The sequence below is a fragment of the Lathyrus oleraceus genome, chromosome 5 (assembly GCF_024323335.1).
Source record: "Lathyrus oleraceus cultivar Zhongwan6 chromosome 5, CAAS_Psat_ZW6_1.0, whole genome shotgun sequence".
In the NCBI taxonomy this organism is placed as follows: domain Eukaryota; kingdom Viridiplantae; phylum Streptophyta; class Magnoliopsida; order Fabales; family Fabaceae; genus Lathyrus; species Lathyrus oleraceus.
This window is the reverse complement of record NC_066583.1, coordinates 399730630-399749068: the sequence shown is the minus strand read 5'-3', so window position 1 is coordinate 399749068 and position 18439 is coordinate 399730630. Positions and strand designations below refer to the sequence as shown.

Below are 18439 nucleotides of genomic sequence, written 5' to 3'. Positions count from 1 at the left end.
AGACTTTCCCCTTTTCTTTTCGGAGAACTACGTGGATTCTGATTTCTCCATTGCGCCTTGGAGATACGTAGGCATGAAGTCTACGACTTTATCGAGTCCAAAAACAATAAAATCAAGTTCTTTTCTCATCTCCCCAATCAAACGATCAAAGCGAAAAAAGCAAAGCATTCACATAAACATAAGCAAAAAGGTTCCTGTGGAGTACCACAGATGTAGAGGGTGCTAATACCTTCCCTTTGCATAACCAACCCCCGAACCCGTAACTCTAAAGGGATTTATCGTTATTTTTCCCTTCCTCTTTTTGGATAAAATAAAAGACGGTGGCGACTCTTGCATTTAAAATATTTTTCAAACGGGTTAAGTTCAATCAATACTTAATCTCGTGAAAAATCCCGCCGCGACAGAATGGCGACTCTGCTGGGGAAAACTAGATTAAACTTATTCGAGGGTTTAGCCTATCTTTGCTTGTTTATATGTTTGCTTTGTGAATATTTGCTAAATTGTATTGTTTGTAATGTTTGTTATTTTGGGTTTTGGGGGATACTTGTGATAAATCCTATACCCGGATTTGGGGCACATTTAAGATAGGATGGATGATAATTCAGGTTGACTTGATAGGAGATAATCCTTACCGAGTTGACTTGAGCCTTTGTCCGCTTGGTGGAGGCCTCTTTGAGGGTGATAGTGCTAAACAAGTCATTTGTGAGGCATTGTTGCTTTCGACGGGCCCGTGAAGCCAAGGACCTTAGTTTACCTTTACCCCATCTTGGCCTTACTTAGGATGTGATGCGGTGACCACTTCGGACCAAAAGTCTGGTTTGGTTGATACGCGATATCACACTCAAGCGAGATTCTTTTGAGAATAATATTGGAAAGCGAGCAGTTGCTTAACCCGGTATTATCCGAAGAAGGATCCATAACCTTGGGAACTTTTAGAACCCGTTTGGCAGGTGAACCTTAGAACTTATCTTGGGGCTTTGTCCTAAACTCCATGCTGGTGATGAACTTTGAACCTTGTATTGTTTGACCATGTTTGTGTTTGTTGCATTCATGCATGACATGCATTCATTCCCATCATTTCAACCTTTTTCCAAGGAACTTAAAGTGAGGATTGCAAATATTGCAGGAAACATGGATTTTGGACGGAGAAGTGTGAAAAAGTACAATCTCATCAATCCAAAGATAGATGAACTAAAGAAACTGGTTTCTTCGATCGCAGATCCTATTGGTTTCAGAGACAGATATGGGGCACTTATATCTTTATTGACACTTAGGATGGAAGAAGGGTTATTGCAGACATTAGTACAGTTCTATGATCCAGTCTATCACTGTTTCACATTCCCATACTATCAACTCATGCCTACATTGGAAGAGTGTGCCCAGTTGCTTCACATCCCAGTTGCTGATACCGTACCTTTCTCTGGTTCAGAAAAGTTACCCGAGCACAGTTCTCTTGCAAAAGTGTTGTACATGAAGAAGTCAGAATTCAAGAATAACTTCACCACCAAAGGAGGACTTCCAGGTTTCACTGCCAAGTTCTTAATGGGGAAGGTTTCTTATTTTGCTAGTCAAGGTTGTGATATTATTGTGGAGCATCTGTTCGCCTTGTTGATCTACGGTTTGTTACTATTTCCTAATATTGAAGGTTTTGTGGATTCATATGCTATACACATCTTCCTAAGTGGTAATCCTGTTCCAACTTTGCTCGGAGACACCTATCATTCCATCCATTACCGTACTTTGAAAGGAGGAGGAACCATAGTCTGCTGTATACCGTTACTCTACAAATGGTTTGTCTCTCATCTTCCTAAGTCAGCTACTTTTTGGGATCGCAAGTCAGGACTTCAGTGGTCACAGAGGATTATGTCTCTTACCCAGTCAGATATTGCATGGTATAGTAGAGTTTTAGACGATGTGAAGATCATTGATAGTTGCGGGGAGTTCCCCAATGTACCCCTCATGGGCACAAAGGGAATCATTTCTTATAATCCAGTACTTGCTAGGAGACAACTCGGTTACCCTATGAAGGACAAGCCTCCTAACATTCTTTTAGAAGGTATTTTCTTGAGGGATAACGAGGAGGACCCTACCATGAAAGAGAGAGTAGTAAGAGCTTGGCATCGTGTTTGTCGCAAAGGGAGACTTGAATTGGGTAAGAAAGATTGTACCCCCTATGAGCCGTACCTCCAGTGGATCAGAGCCAGAGCTATACAGTTGAAAATGCCATACCCACATCATGATCCTATCAAACCCGCTCCGTTGAAGACCCCCTACCTTCCGCTAGATGACAAAGAAGAACTCCAAGCCACCTTGGAAAGGGTCGAGAAAGAGGGAGACGCTTGGAAGGATAAGGCCCAGGTGCTCGAAATGGAAAATGAAGAACTTCAGAGACAGTTAAAGGAGCAGAGTGGAGAAGATCGTGCAGGTAAACGTCCAAGGGTGCAAGAGGATTTATTTTCCTCAGGCACAACAGATTACTCCCAGATTCCACAGTCCTCAGGTGCATGGAAAGGTCTTGTAGACAGTTTGGTGAAGGAGAAAGCTTTTATGCAGAAGGCCTATGAAGAAAGAATTGAGAGACTTGAAGGACAACTCCTACTTGTTTATGCTCGTCCTGATGACACATGTCCTTAAATGGTTTTCTTGGTTGTATTTTGGGTTGATAACTTTGTATATTTTGATAAAAATGCTTAAAATGAAAATTTTTGTTTTGTTATCAAAAATGTTTGCAATTCTATCTTTTCCTTCACTTAGAGTTCCTTGGAAAATCATTCATTTTGCATATCCATGCATCACGTGCATACAGGTTGTCTGTCTTGGTCCAGTCTTCTAACAGTTGCTTCCCGCCAGCAGATCCATTTCAAGCTGACGCATAATTACAACACAAGAGCCAACTACAAAAGAAGAATGGAGATAATAGATAACGAGAACCGAGAATTGAAAGCTCAGGTTGACCGCCTTTCTGCTATGGTCGAGACATTGATAGCAAACCAAGCAGCCCAAGCTGCTCAACTTCAAACAGCACAAGCTCAGGTTGCCGAAGCACAAGATGCACAGATCCAGGCGCAAGCACAGGCAGCAGAGATGCGCAACCAAATGTTAACCGCCCGTCTACAAGCAGAGGAAGCCCAGGCTAGGGCTCAAGTTCATAATTCAGGACAGACTTCGGCACAGAATCAACCTCAAATTCAGAATCAGACAACAGCATCACCCGTCACTACAGTCATCGCTTCAGAAATCAACGCTGTCCCAGTCACTTCTGTTACCATCACAGCATCCCGTCCTTGGGAAATACCCAAGGATCTTAATCAAGATAGATATCAACAAGAGTTCGTTCCACCAAATGCTCCTGTCTTCACTAATGTGCCTCCCGTTGTTCACTGTACTCCTCACCTAGGAGAACCTGTCTATCACGGCCCTACCCCAAGTGAGGATCCTGGTCTCAATGATAGAATGGATGAATTCCAGGATCAGTTTGCGGAATTACAAAAAGAGATAAAAGCTCTTCGTGGGAAAGAACTGTTTGGCAGAGATGTAAATGATATGTGTTTGGTTCCAGACGTAAGGATGCCAGCAAAATTTAAACTACCAGAATTTGAAAAGTACAAAGGAAGTTCTTGTCCACAGACCCATTTGGTTATGTACGTGCGAAAGATGTCAATGTACACCAACGACCAAAGGATGCTCATTCATTGTTTTCAAGACAGCCTTACCGGTGCAGCTTTACGCTGGTATATGGGATTAGACAGTTCTCAGATCAAGACTTTCAACGATTTAGGCGAGGCCTTTATCAAACATTACAAATACAACCTTGATAATGTGCCAGACCGAGATCAGTTGAGGTCCATGCAACAAAGAGAAAAGGAGACATTCCGTGAATACGCGCAAAGGTGGCGCGAAATTGCAGCACAGGTTGTTCCACCTATGGAAGAAAAGGAGATGACGAAAGTGTTCTTAAAGACTCTTGATACTTTTTATTACGAGAGGATGATTGCAAGCGCTCCTACAGACTTTACTGACATGGTAAACATGGGAGTCTGTTTAGAGGAAGCAGTTCGAGAAGGGCGTCTAGTCAGAGAAGGAAGTTCATCTTCAAGCGGGGCAAAGAGGTACGGCGGTTTTATGAAAAAGAAGGAACAAGAAACTAATGCTGTGTCCTATAATCATCCAAGAAGGATCAATTATCCTTACCATTCCCAACACCAACATATAGCAGCAGTGACTCCAGTAATCACTTCCGCTCCTGTTCAAGTCCAATACCCTCAGCAGCGTACCAACCGCTTCCAACAGAATACTCAGTATCAGCAACAACATCAACCTCAACAACATCAACATCAGTTACAACAACGTCCACCACAGCAGCAAAGAAGAACCAATTTTGATCCAATTCCAATGTCATATGCAGAATTGTATCCAGCTTTGATCACTAAAAACCTTGTGCAACCACGACCACGACCTCTTGTACCAGAAGTGCTACCTTGGTGGTACAAGCCAGAGGTATCTTGTCCCTTTCATCAGAATGCTCCAGGTCATGACTTAGACAACTGTTTTGCTTTAAAGTTGGAAGTACAGAAGTTGACAAGAGCAGGTATCCTGACCTTCAAGAACATGGGTCCCAATGTGAAGGACAATCCAATGCCAAGTCATGGTCCTTCATCAGTGAACAATATAGAAGTTTGTCTCAATGAACAACGTGTTACGAAGATAGAGGAGATTCGGCGGTCTGTGGTTGAAATTCATTCTGTTTTATGTGCTCATGGTCTATTCCAACATGACCACCAGATCTGTGGTACATGTTCAGTCAATTCAAGAGGTTGTAGGAAGATTCAAGATGATTTGCAAGGCGTCCTTGATCAGGGTTTGATTCAGATTTCTAGACAAGTGAGTTCTCCAGAATCACAAGAACAAGAGGTGAATGTCATCATTCCTTGCTTCAACATTCCAGAGAAAGTAGAGATAGCTTATCATCCGAGGGAGCCAGTGGTGATTTGCCCTCCGGGCCCAATGCCTTACACTTCAGATAAAGCGGTCCCCTACCGCTATGCAGCAACTATTATTGAGAACGGTAAAGAGGTCGAGATTAAAACCTTAGCCTCAGTTACCAATATCGCAGCAAATAGCCGAATGACGCGCAGTGGCCGCGTGTTCGCTCCGCCGGTTATCCCAAGTAGAAATGTTGAGAAAGATCCAGTAGTCGTGGTACCAGTGACAAGAGAAGAAGAAGGGAAAACAAGCAATTCAACCCTTGACAAAGAAACAGATGAACTACTCAGAATTATCAAGCTCAATGACTACAAAGTGGTAGATCAGTTGCTACAGACACCGTCAAAAATCTCGATCCTGTCCTTATTATTGAACTCAGCTGTCCACAGAGAAGCACTACTGAAGGTGCTTGATCAAGCCTTTGTAGAACAGGATATAACAGCAGAGCAGTTCAACAATGTTGTAGGCAGCATCACTTTGTGCAATGGCTTAAGCTTTTGTGATGAAGAACTGCCAGAAGAAGGAAAGAATCACAACTTCGCTCTCCATATCTCAGCCAATTGTCAAGGGGATTCTTTGTCTAATATCCTAATTGACACCGGTTCATCTCTGAATGTCATGCCCAAGTCTACCTTGTTGAAGCTAAAGTACAAAGGGGGGCAAATGCGGCACAGTGGAATTATTGTGAAAGCGTTCGATGGATCAAGAAAAACAGTCATTGGAGAAGTTGATTTGCCTATTGGTATTGGACCACACGTATTCCAGATCACTTTCCAGGTTATGGACATAGTGCCAGCTTATAGCTGTCTGCTCGGACGCCCATGGATTCACGAGGCGGGTGCCATTACATCCACGTTACACCAAAAGTTAAAGTTTGTCAAGAATGGGCAAATAGTGACGGTTAATGGGGAGCAGGCTATGCTGATTAGCCACCTTTCATTGTTTAGTGTGATAGAAGTAGATGAGACGGCTGTTCAAACTCCATTTCAGGCCCTGACCATCGATGATTACAAGAAAAGTGAAGGTTCAATCGCGTCATTCAAAGACGCCCAGCAGATTGTCAAGACAGGTCCTACAGAAATGTGGGGCGAGGTGATAGAGTTGCCAGAAAATGTTAACCATGCAGGATTAGGCTTTGTTGATGGAAAACAAGTGCAGACTTCAGTGGTGCGACCTTTCAAAGATATCTTTCACAGCGGTGGGTTTATCAACATGGTAGCAGTTGAGGAGGATACTTTTGAGGGAAAGACAGAAGACGAAGGCCCCAGATTTGTGACACCAGGAGTAGTTATGAAGAACTGGACCGCAGTTGACATCCCACATTGTGTCCACATATCAAAGTAATTAAGCTTTTCAGTTTTCAAAAATCTTCCGCTTTAGCCCAAAGCGCGAAGCATTAATTTTGTAAAATGGGCACTTTTGTCAAAAACGTACTATCCATGAAAAAGATCTTTTGTGTTCCTATACACTTGTGTCCTTTTATCTTTTCAGCTTTTTCGGAAAATGGTAACACAAAAAAAAACCTTAAAAAGAACACATTTTTGCATGTCATGGTCAGTCCTCTAAAAACAATTGTTTGTACAGGTTACTTAAACCCGTTGAACACAATGACATCATGCCCTCTCCCAACTTTGAACATTCTGTATTCGAAGCTGAAGAGGAAGAGTGGGATGAGATTCCAGAAGAGGTCGCCCGCCAGCTTGAAAATGAAGAAGACACTATTCAGCCATACAAGGAGCCTTTGGAAACAGTCAACTTGGGTTCGGAAGAAAATGTGAAAGAAGTCAAAATTGGAGCATTGTTATCCCCACAGGTCAAGGAGCAATTGATCAGCCTTTTGAAAGAGTATGTAGATGTGTTTGCTTGGTCTTATCAAGATATGCCTGGTCTCGACACTGACATCGTAGAGCACAAGCTACCTTTGAAGCCAGAATGTCCACCGGTCAAACAGAAATTAAGAAGAACACATCCAGATATGGCCGTCAAAATTAAAGAAGAAGTTCTGAAGCAAATAGATGCTGGTTTTCTTGCCACTTCAGTGTATCCAGAGTGGATAGCAAATATTGTGCCAGTTCCTAAGAAGGACGGGAAGGTACGAATGTGTGTCGACTATCGTGACTTAAATAGAGCAAGCCCAAAGGATGATTTCCCCCTGCCTCACATTGACATGTTGGTAGACAATACAGCAAAGTTTGACATATTCTCCTTCATGGACGGATTCTCCGGGTATAACCAGATCAAAATGGCTCCCGAAGACATGGAAAAAACTACATTCATAACACCATGGGGAACATTCTGTTATCAAGTGATGTCGTTTGGGTTGAAGAACGCAGGTGCTACTTACCAGCGAGCCATGACAACGCTCTTTCACGACATGATGCACAAAGAGATTGAGGTTTATGTGGATGACATGATCGCGAAGTCTCGTTCAGAAGAAGGTCACTTAGTGGATCTATTGAAGCTGTTTCAACGATTGAGGAAGTTCCGTCTTCGCCTCAATCCGAACAAATGCACATTTGGCGTCAGGTCAGGTAAACTCTTGGGCTTCATTGTCAGCCAAAAAGGCATTGAAGTTGATCCAGATAAAGTAAAAGCTATCCAAGAGATGCCCGCACCAAAAACAGAAAGGCAAGTGAGAGGTTTTCTAGGACGATTGAATTACATATCCCGGTTTATTTCTCACATGACTGCCACTTGTGAACCTATCTTCAAATTGCTGAGAAAGAGTCAGAATTGTGTTTGGACAGAGGATTGTCAGAAAGCATTTGACAGTATCAAAGAGTACCTCATGGAGCCTCCTATCTTGTTACCACCTGTTGCTGGAAGACCGTTGGTTATGTATTTGACAGTGCTTGAGAATTCTATGGGCTGTATTCTGGGTCAACAAGACGAAACTGGAAAGAAAGAGCATGCCATTTACTACTTAAGCAAGAAATTTACTGACTGTGAATCACGATACTCCTTACTCGAGAAGACATGTTGTGCATTGGCTTGGGCTGCTAAGAGATTGAGGCAGTATATGTTAAGTCACACCACTTGGTTGATATCCAAAATGGATCCAATCAAGTACATTTTTGAGAAGCCTGCACTCACTGGTAAGATTGCAAGATGGCAGATGCTGTTATCAGAATACGACATTGAGTATCATACCCAGAAAGCTATCAAGAGCAGTGTGTTGGCTGAGTACCTTGCTCACCAACCCGTTGAAGATCACGATGATAATGAGGATGAGTTTCCTGATGAAGATGTCATGTTCCTAAAATCCAGAGATTGTAAAGAGCCACTTCCTGAAGAAGGGCCTGAACCAGATTCTCAATGGGGTTTAGTATTTGATGGAGCTTCCAACGTTTATGGACATGGAGTAGGTGCAGTCATTATCACTCCAGAAGGTTCTCATATTCCTTTCACGGCAAGAATTTGCTTTGAATGTACAAACAACATTATTGAATATGAAGCCTGTATCATGGGTCTTGAAGAAGCCATTGACCTCCGCATCAAAAATCTTACTGTTTATGGTGACTCAGCGTTAGTTATCAATCAGATCAAAGGAGAATGGGAAACACGCCACCCTGGCTTGATCCCATACAAAGACTATGCAAGAAGATTGTTGACTTTCTTCACCAAGGTTGAATTGCATCACATTCCTCGGGATGAGAATCATATGGCGGATGCTCTAGCTACGTTGTCTTCAATGTATCAAGTGGGTTTTCCAAACGAGGTACCCAGAATTGTGATCAAGCGACTTGATAGACCAACACATGTGTTTACAGCTGAGGCCAGTTTTGATGATAAACCATGATACCACGATATCAAGCATTTCCTTCAGACTCAGGAGTATCCTCTTGGAGCAACAGAAAAAGATAAAAAGACTTTGAGAAGATTGTCAGGCAGTTTCTTCCTTAATCAGAATGTGCTCTATAAGAGGAATTATGACATGGTCTTACTCAGATGTGTTGACAAAAAGGAAGCAGAAATGTTGATGAAAGAAGTTCACGAAGGGTCCTTTGGTACTCATGCAAACGACCACTCTATGTCAAGAAAGATGTTGAGAGCTGGTTACTACTGGTTGACCATGGAATCTGATTGCTGCAAATTTGTAAAGAAGTGTCACAAATGTCAGATCTACGCTGATAAGGTTCATGTACCACCAACCTTTTTGAATGTGATTTCTGCTCCTTGGCCATTCTCAATGTGGGGCATTGACATGATCGGTATGATTGAACCCAAAGCTTCCAACGGACACCGTTTCATTCTCGTGGCAATTGATTACTTCACCAAATGGGTGGAAGCAGCTTCGTATGCAAAGGTGACAAAGCAAGTGGTGGTCAGATTCATCAAAAATAATCTCATTTGCCGATATGGCATTCCAAACAAGATCATCACTGACAATGGCTCCAATCTGAACAACAAAATGATGGATGAATTATGTGAAAGTTTCAGGATCGAGCATCACAACTCTTCTCCTTACCGTCCCAAGATGAATGGGGCAGTTGAAGCTGCAAATAAGAATATCAAGAAGATCATTCAAAAGATGGTTGTTACCTACAAAGATTGGCATGAAATGCTGCCTTTTGCACTACACGGATATAGAACATCAGTCCGTACTTCAACTGGGGCAACCCCATTTTCACTTGTATACGGTATGGAAGCTGTGTTACCGATAGAGGTTGAAATTCCATCAATGAGGATACTAATGGAAACTCAGTTGTCAGAGGCTGAATGGTGTCAAAGCAGATACGATCAGTTGAATTTGATTGAAGAAAAAAGAATGACTGCCTTGTGCCATGGACAGTTATATCAAAAGAGAATGAAGCAGGCATTTGATAGGAAGGTTAAGCCGAGAGAATTCAAAGAGGGTGACCTTGTGCTCAAGAAGATGATACTATTTCACAATGATTCTAGGGGCAAGTGGACTCCTAACTATGAATGACCCTATGTTGTCAAGAAAGCCTTCTCAGGCGGTGCTTTAATTCTTACAAACATGGATGGTGAAGAGCTTCCACGTCCCGTGAATACAGATGCAGTCAAGAAATACTTCGCCTAAAAAATGAAAAGAACAGCTCGCTAAGTTGAAAACCCGAAAGGGCGGCTTAGGCAAAAATGAGCGTCTCGGTGGACTGAAAACCTGAAAGGGCGGTCCAAGCAGAAATTAGAGACATAAAAAAACAAAGAGAATATTATCCCGGTAGATTGAAAACCCGAAAGGGCAATCTAGGCAAAAGTTAGGGATTTCAGGCAAGTAACTGCATAACAGAGATAAGATCATTGAAGTATCAGAATATTTTCAACAGTTCTCCAACTTTCTCAAGGCTGCAATACAGGTCAAAAGTGGAAGAGAGAATGATGTCATTGTAGTTCAACGTACCCTTTTTCCACGAAATTACCATTTTCCAATTTGTAAAGATCTATGGAATCACGCTGTTGGCTGATTACCATCCTATCAAATCAATTTGAGCCTTTCTATATTTCTTGGCACTCTTAATTTTCATTTCAATTTACGAAAGTTCTTTTACTTTGACAGATATGTTTTGAAACAAAAGTTTTGAATTAAAAACAGTTTTTGAAAAATATAAAGATTATTTATTTTGATTTGTGGACATCAATAAAAGGATTGAGACATGTGGTCCCAGTAATTCTGAAATCATGTGATTCCAACTAGACATGTTCATATTACTATCCTTATATGTATATGATGAAAAAATCTCCACAGGTGTCTTGGCAGTAATATTTCTCCAGCAGTGGTTGTGATTCTGGATATCCCCAGCTATGCTTCCTAGTTTTCCTCAAGAGATCATGCAAGAAATATTTCAAGAAGTTTATTCCCTTCACTTGGGGCATGAAGACTCCCCAGTTAATTGATCATGAAGACTTTGATCCAGGTTTTAAGTTACAGATTTGGCCTATGGGATTACTACAAGTATTTCCCCAGTAATTTATTAAAGCGGGATCAACAATGTCCCCAGCAGAGGATGAGAAGGAAGATTTGATTTCCCTGAGCAGGAGTAATACAGAGGTCTCCATCCCTCAGCGAGTGAAGAAAGTTGATATTCAGAAACTACAGGGAATCTCCTGTTGTTCTCTGTGCATTCAATAGAAGGATATGTCTCCTCCTCAGTAATGTTTTGTAGTAAAAGAAGAGTGTGTTATGCATTTTAAGCAAATTCAAGAATTGCAGGATTTCTCCTAAATTCTCATTTATATTCAAAGGTCAGACATCACTGTTCCCCGATAGAGTCTCCTAGAGGAAAGATCTCGTAACCAGATATCAGACACCATAATCCCCTGCAGAGTCTTCAGATACAGAAAGTCTCCATGATAATTAAAGCAAAAAAATCAAGGATAGATTTCCCCTATATTCTTTATCCCTGGAAAGATACCACCTACCCCCAGCGGACTTTATCCCCAGCAGAGTCTTCCAGAAGAATAATCCCTTCTGCATTATCAGCAAATTCAAGAATTGCAGGACTTCTCTTACAATATCATCTTATTTCCAGAGGATAACACCTTGTATCCCCAGCGGAGTCCTCAGAAAGGTCCAATCCTCATATACCTCACAAATTCAAGAACCACAGGGAATCTCCTGCATTTTTGAAGTAGAAGGCATCTCCATTCTTCTACGGAATCCTCAGCAGAGACAGACTTTTAAAGAAACCTGGATATGGTGCTCTTGTACCAATTCCCCAACAAGTCTTTGTACTACTCCCTAGCGAGTCTCAGTGCAAATCTCCAGCAAGTCCTTATGCAGCTGTTAACATTTTTAGTTATTCCTAGTTTTGTCTGTCCATCATGCATTCATTACTAAATATTCATGCATATCTATGACATATCATGCTTGCATTCATATGCACCTTGTTTCCTTGTTTATATTATGGGTTGAGTCAATCTCTCCATATAGAGTATCCTCATAAGCAGCAAAATACCTTTTATTGGTCATGTTCCCCACAGAGATCTATGCCTCGTGGAAGATGGTTGTTTCAGTTGTAAATCCTGATGAGTTCATTCCTCTTCAGTTGAAGTCTTGTTTAACCGTTTCATTCTAGTTCTATCCTAGTTTGAACCTCGTGTCTCCAGATAAAGCTCAGAAATTGCCAGTAAAAGAAGGCAACAATATAGTCTTTGTGACTCTCATTCAGTAAAACAGACATGACAGATATTGTGTCCAAGTCCTTTATGCCTTCATCTTTGAGTTGGTACCCGTTACAAACTTGAGTTACCTACATACATGAGTGGTAACCTTTGTTATCCCTCAGATAAATTAATTACTATCTCCATCTATGAGTTGATAACATCCTCACAGAAAGTTCCATGGTTCTACCTGCAACTTTGAGCTGGTAGCGTGCTTTCGTCTTGGAGTTTAGCACAAATTCCTTTTGATTCCACCTTCGTCTTTGAGTTGTTTAAGTACCTGCAACTTTGAGCTGGTAATATGCATTCATCTTTGAGTTCGCACATTTTCCTGTGATTCCATCTTCGTCTTTGAGTTGATGGAGTACCTTCATCTATGAGTAGGGTATGTTTGATCCTTGTTGAACTGATAGTGTGCTTTCATCTTTGAGTCTGCACAGATAACTTCTGATTCCATCTTCGTCTTTGAGTTGATGGAGTACCTTCATCTATGAGTTAGGTACATTTTGTCCTTCCACCGTCATCTTTGAGTCGGTAATGATAAACATCTCCAGGAAAATATGTTCTAAATTCTTTTAAACACCTTTGTCAATGAATCGGTGGTTGCCTTCAACTTTGAGTCGGCATTTCTCTGTCTACCTCATCAATGAGTTGGTAGTGTGCATTCAACTGTAAGTCTGCACAATGATCCTTAGATCTGATTCTTCATCTACACCATCATCAATGAGTTGGAATTTGATTTCCCTAGCAGTGTTATTATCAATCTTTTGAAGCTCGCCTTCAACTTTGAGTTGGCATGTCCTGTTTACCTCATCAATGAGTGGGTAGTGAGCTGTCAACCACGAGTCAACGCAGTTCGATTCTTATTATGCCCTTGTTATACCTTCATCCTTGAGTTGGTATTCATCTTTTCTGTTACCTCCATCTTTGAGTTGGTAATGTACTGTCACATCAGTACTCTTGTTATATTGATCTTTTCCCACTTTCATCTATGAGATAGTGATGTATCGTCATGCATTGAGTCGATATCTCTTTTCCTCCTATTTTCCATCTATGAATAGGTAGTGAATCTTCCCCAGCTGAGTGTTCTCAGTGTTTACCTTCATGCATTGAGTCGGTGTATGTCCTTCCCCAGTAGAGTTTGCACTCCTGTGTCTCTGTGTCTGTCTGTCTTTTGCATCATGCATACATGCATTTGCGGTCAAATTTTGTGGCGTTTGTCATATTTAATTACCTTACGCCATTCGATAGCCTCCGGCTATCTGGCCTAAGTTAATTAAATAGGGGCATCTGTCGCACCCCAAAATTTGACTTTGGCTTTGTTGACCACATCTTGATTAATCTCGTTGTCTCGTATTCATCTCAATTTCTTAAACTTCGCGTGACAACTGGTTTGATTAGGTTTTGTGTGTTTTCGTTGCTTACCGTGTTGTATTTCGTTGTTTTAGCAAAACCTGGCCGATTTCGTTGCCTCGTATTTATCTCGCTTATCTCTTTTGTGCGTGGCATCGCTTCGATTAGGTTTTGTGCGTTTTTATCTATTTAATTGTTTGTTTGTCGGTATTTTGACTGTATTTCGAATATATTAGAGTTTTCGTATTCTCCGATTATTTGTGATTGTGTTTGTCAGCGTTTTCGTGATGTCGTGTTGATTTTATTATTGCCTAGGGTTGTTTATTTAATTACGTGTTGTGCCGTGTGATTTAATCGAGTCTGTTTGAGTCGTGTTGTTGATTTTACTGGTTTACCGGTTTACTGGTTTATTGGTTTTATCAATTCGTCTGTTTTGCTGTGCAAATTGTCATCATTTTTATCGCGTTCGTGTCGCTCGATTTTATCGTATTTTAATCGTGTGCCGTTTAATATTATTTGTGCTTAATATTAATTGTGTTTAGTTGTTAATTAGTTTATTTAATTAGGATTAATATTATATTAGTTTATTATTATTATTATTATAATAATCTAAATATATATTAATTTCCTATTGTTTAAGTAATCTAAATATATATTATTAATTTATGTTAGATATTTTTTAGGTTTCCTATTGTGTAAGTAATCTAAATGTATATTACTAATTTATGTTAGATATTTTTTAGGTTTCCTATTGTTTAAGTAATCTAAATATATATTATTAATTTATGTTAGATATTTTTTAGGTTTCCTATTGTTTAAGTAATCTAAATATATATATATATATAGATGTTGTTAGTAAGAAAAAGAGAGAGGTGAATCAGTAAGGAAAAAAACGTGTGGTGAGAGAAACAGAGAATTGAAAAGAAATATTTTTTCAAAAGCATTACCGTATTTCACTTGTTCTTCATTTTCGGTAACCCAAAATCGTCCCGATTATTCACCAAAACACAAAACCGATTTCATATCTTTGAAGTTCGTTGAGTCCAGGTCACAAATATCCAAGGTTCATTTCATTCCGGCGTCGTTTCACCGATCAAAAGCGACGTTGAAGTCAGGTACTCACGAAGGCAGCCAGCACTGCGTCGGTGACGGTTTCCAGCTTTTGGTCGATCATTTGGACGATCAGAAGTTCATCCTCTTCACACAAGGTAATATTCTTCACTTATCTCTGAAATCGGCAAAGTTCCGGCTTGCCGACATGTGTTTTAATATATTATTTATCTAAATATATATATATATATATATATATATATATATATATATATATATATATTATTTTTGTCTATTATATATCTAAATAAATAAATATATATATATATATATATATATATATATATATATATATTATCTTTGTCTATTATATATTATTTGTCTATATATATATATATATATATATATATATATATATATATATATATATATATATATATATTATTTTTGTCTATTATATATTATTTGTCTAAATGTACATATATATTATTTTTGTCTACTATATATTTATTGTCTAAAAATAAATAAATATATATATATATATATATATATATATATACACACATATATATATATATATATATATATATATATATATATATATATATATATATATATATATATATATATATATTACTTTTGTTTACTAAATATTGTTTATCTTTTATTATTATTTTGCATATATGTTTTATTTAAATGTTAGTTAAATTAATTATTTGTTTAAATGTTTATTTTAATTAAATGTTTATTTATATCAAATGTTTATTTTGTCTAAAGTAAATGTTTATATTGTTTTTTATATTTGTTTATGTTGTTACTAACCGTTTCGTTTCAGTTTCAGCTCGATTAACTCCACTAACTATTCGTAATACTAACTATTCATAGCTAACTGTGTTGTAATAATTTACTTTCTCACATTTTTTATTTTCTGTATTGTGTGTTTAATCGTATTGTTCACGTTTTATGTTAAAAAATCGAAAAATCCAAAAAGAGAAACCCGATGCGATTCCAACGGTCGCCGTTTAAGAAACCCTTTTCACACACTCATAAGCTTACTCTTGGGCTTTCCTGTAATGAGCCCATTTATTTATTTCTTTAGGGTCTAGGCTCGTTCAAATCTAAAATCAACAAAACAGACTTTCCCCTTTTCTTTTGGGAGAACTACGTGGATTCTGATTTCTCCATTGCGCCTTGGAGATACGTAGGCATGAAGTCTACGACTTTATCGAGTCCAAAAACAATAAAATCAAGTTCTTTTCTCATCTCCCCAATCAAACGATCAAAGCGAAAAAAGCAAAGCATTCACATAAACATAAGCAAAAAGGTTCTTGTGGAGTACCACAGATGTAGAGGGTGCTAATACCTTCTTCCCTTTGCATAAGCAACCCCCGAACCCGTAACTCTAAAGGGATTTATCGTTATTTTTCCCTTCCTCTTTTTGGATAAAATAAAAGACGGTGGCGACTCTTGCATTTAAAATATTTTTCAAACGGGTTAAGTTCAATCAATACTTAATCTCGTGAAAAATCCCGCCGTGACAATTAGTTCTCTTTACTGCAAGTGATAATGATAAAACAAACCTTACACATACATGTTAAAGACAACCAAGGATTTATATTATCACCATTATATCATCATCATCATTATTATGTAATAACAACATGTGAAATAAACATAATCATGCTAGAAACAACACTCATATAATAATAATTAAATGGAAGATATAATTCTTTAATCATGCAAACAGAATTTCTCCAACATACTATGACATATCAAGAACAAATGCATACTTGAATAAAGCAATATCAACATCCACCAAACCATGAGTACATCATCTTAATATTTATATTAAACCAACATTATTCATGCATGAATTAAGGAGTATTGCCAGGTAATCATGCTGGATGCAAATTCCATAATGAACACTTACCGGGGATTTGAGTGCTTTATGGTTGCTTCTCTTTTCCCTGCCTGTGAATCTTCTTGCTTCTGCCTTGCCTTGTGTATCTTCTTCTGCTGTATCTCTCCTCTTTTTCGTCTTCTCCCTTTCGCTGCAGCCATATGAAGTATTTATAATGGTGTGGATTAGGGTTTAACCTTGCTAAATATTTGGATCCCTTCCTATAAATCTTGCTAAATATTTGGATCCCTTCCTATAAACCTTGCTAAATATTTGGATCCCTTCCTATACTTTAGGAGAGTTAGGGTTTAACCTTGCTAAATATTTGGATCCCTTCCTATACTTTAGGAGAGTTAGGGTTTAACCTTGCTAAATATTTATTAAATACAAATATTATTATAAATAATGAATAATTTAAATGACTTTTAACAAATAAAAATTAATTTAAATTTTAGTTACATAATTGAATTAAAATTTAAACCTATTTCTATTTTTACTTTCATCATTTAAAAAAAAATCAAAATTATTCTTACTTATATCAACCAAAATTATTTTATAATTTATGGGCTTTTAAAAAATGTTACTCTTATAAATAAATTTTATTAAGTAAAAAACGTGAATTACTAAATAAATACTATTTATAAATAATGAATAAATGGAACATGAGTCACTAAATTATAAAAAATAGTTATTACAATTTAATGAGCTTTAACAAATAAAATTAATTTAAAATTTTAATTATACAATTAAAATTCAAATCTATTTTTATTTATCATTAAATTAAAACTATTTTATTTATATATATAAAATTTATTTATATCATACAGATAACCAAAATCATTATTATTTTTTATATCTGTATCACATAATAAATAAATTAAAATTTATAATTTATATGAGAATGTATGCTAATGAATGAATGCAAATGTGAAATGAATGACATGCATGAATCAATTTATCATAAAAATTAACAGGCAAATTTTGGGGTATGACAAAGTGAATATGAAAGATTGATTAAAAACATGCATAATTATCCCATTAACAAGACCACACACAAATAATAATGTTTAAAGCATACAATACTTAGACAATCAAGAATAAATTACAAGAATGCGAAACGGTAAAAATGGCATAATGATTGCCTTCATTCAAAGCGACGGGCGTTCATCTCTTGATTCTTTGTTTGGGAGTGCTCTGCTTGTTGAGGCCGGTGAGAAGCTTTATCTTTGAGCTTCACTCTGCTCCGCATGCGCCGACATGGGGTTTATTGCAACGTTTGGTCTAACTGGCATGAAAGAAATTGCCTTACTGTCGATCAAATCTTGAACCTTGTGTTTGAAGGCCTTGAAATTCTCCCTTGTGTGCCCTGGGGCACCCATATGATACTCGCAATGAGCATTGGCATCATATCATGGTGGATAGGGTGGAGTTGCAGGTGTTAGCTCCTTCAAAACAATTGACCCATCATTTAGCAAGTAGGGGAGGATCTTGCTATATGGTATTGACAGCGGATCAAAATGTCTTTCTGGCCTCCTTGCCCTTTGCTGGTTAGGTTGACGTTGTGGTGGAGCACGTTGCTGTTAATTTTGGTGTGGTTACTGGTAAGCTGGCAGTTGGTACGGTTGCTGATGTTGTTGCTGATAGGGTTACTGATATGGAGGCTGATATGGTGTTGGGATGACAACGATAACCTGATGGTAAGGCATAGGAACATACGGATGCGACCTATATCCTTATCCTCTCATTATGGCATTGGCCTGACCCTCTGGCTTCTTTGGGAGATTGGGATAGGGTTTCTTCACCCCACCTGAAGCATTGGCGGCGCAAGATAACTTTCCCTTCCTGATCTAGCTCTCGATTCGTTCTCCCACGAAGACAACCTCAGCAAAAGTTGGGAAGCTGGATCCTACCATTTTCTCCATATATTGAGTATGAAGAGTTCCCATAAACATATCAATTAGCTCCTTATCAAGGAGAGGAGGTTGGACACGAGCTGCTAGTTCTCTCCAACGTTAGGCGTATTCCTTG

The 18439-nt window shown here is 38.5% G+C and overlaps 1 protein-coding gene across 1 annotated transcript; it reads left to right on the top strand.

Annotated features, from left to right (window-relative positions):
* Window positions 1-3846: 3846 nt before the first annotated feature.
* On the top strand, window positions 3847-18092 carry LOC127081023 (uncharacterized). The gene is made up of 2 exons (XM_051021313.1): window positions 3847-6267; window positions 17964-18092. The coding sequence occupies exons 1-2, from the start codon at window positions 3847-3849 to the stop codon at window positions 18090-18092; spliced, it is 2550 nt and encodes an 849-aa protein (XP_050877270.1).
* Window positions 18093-18439: the final 347 nt, after the last annotated feature.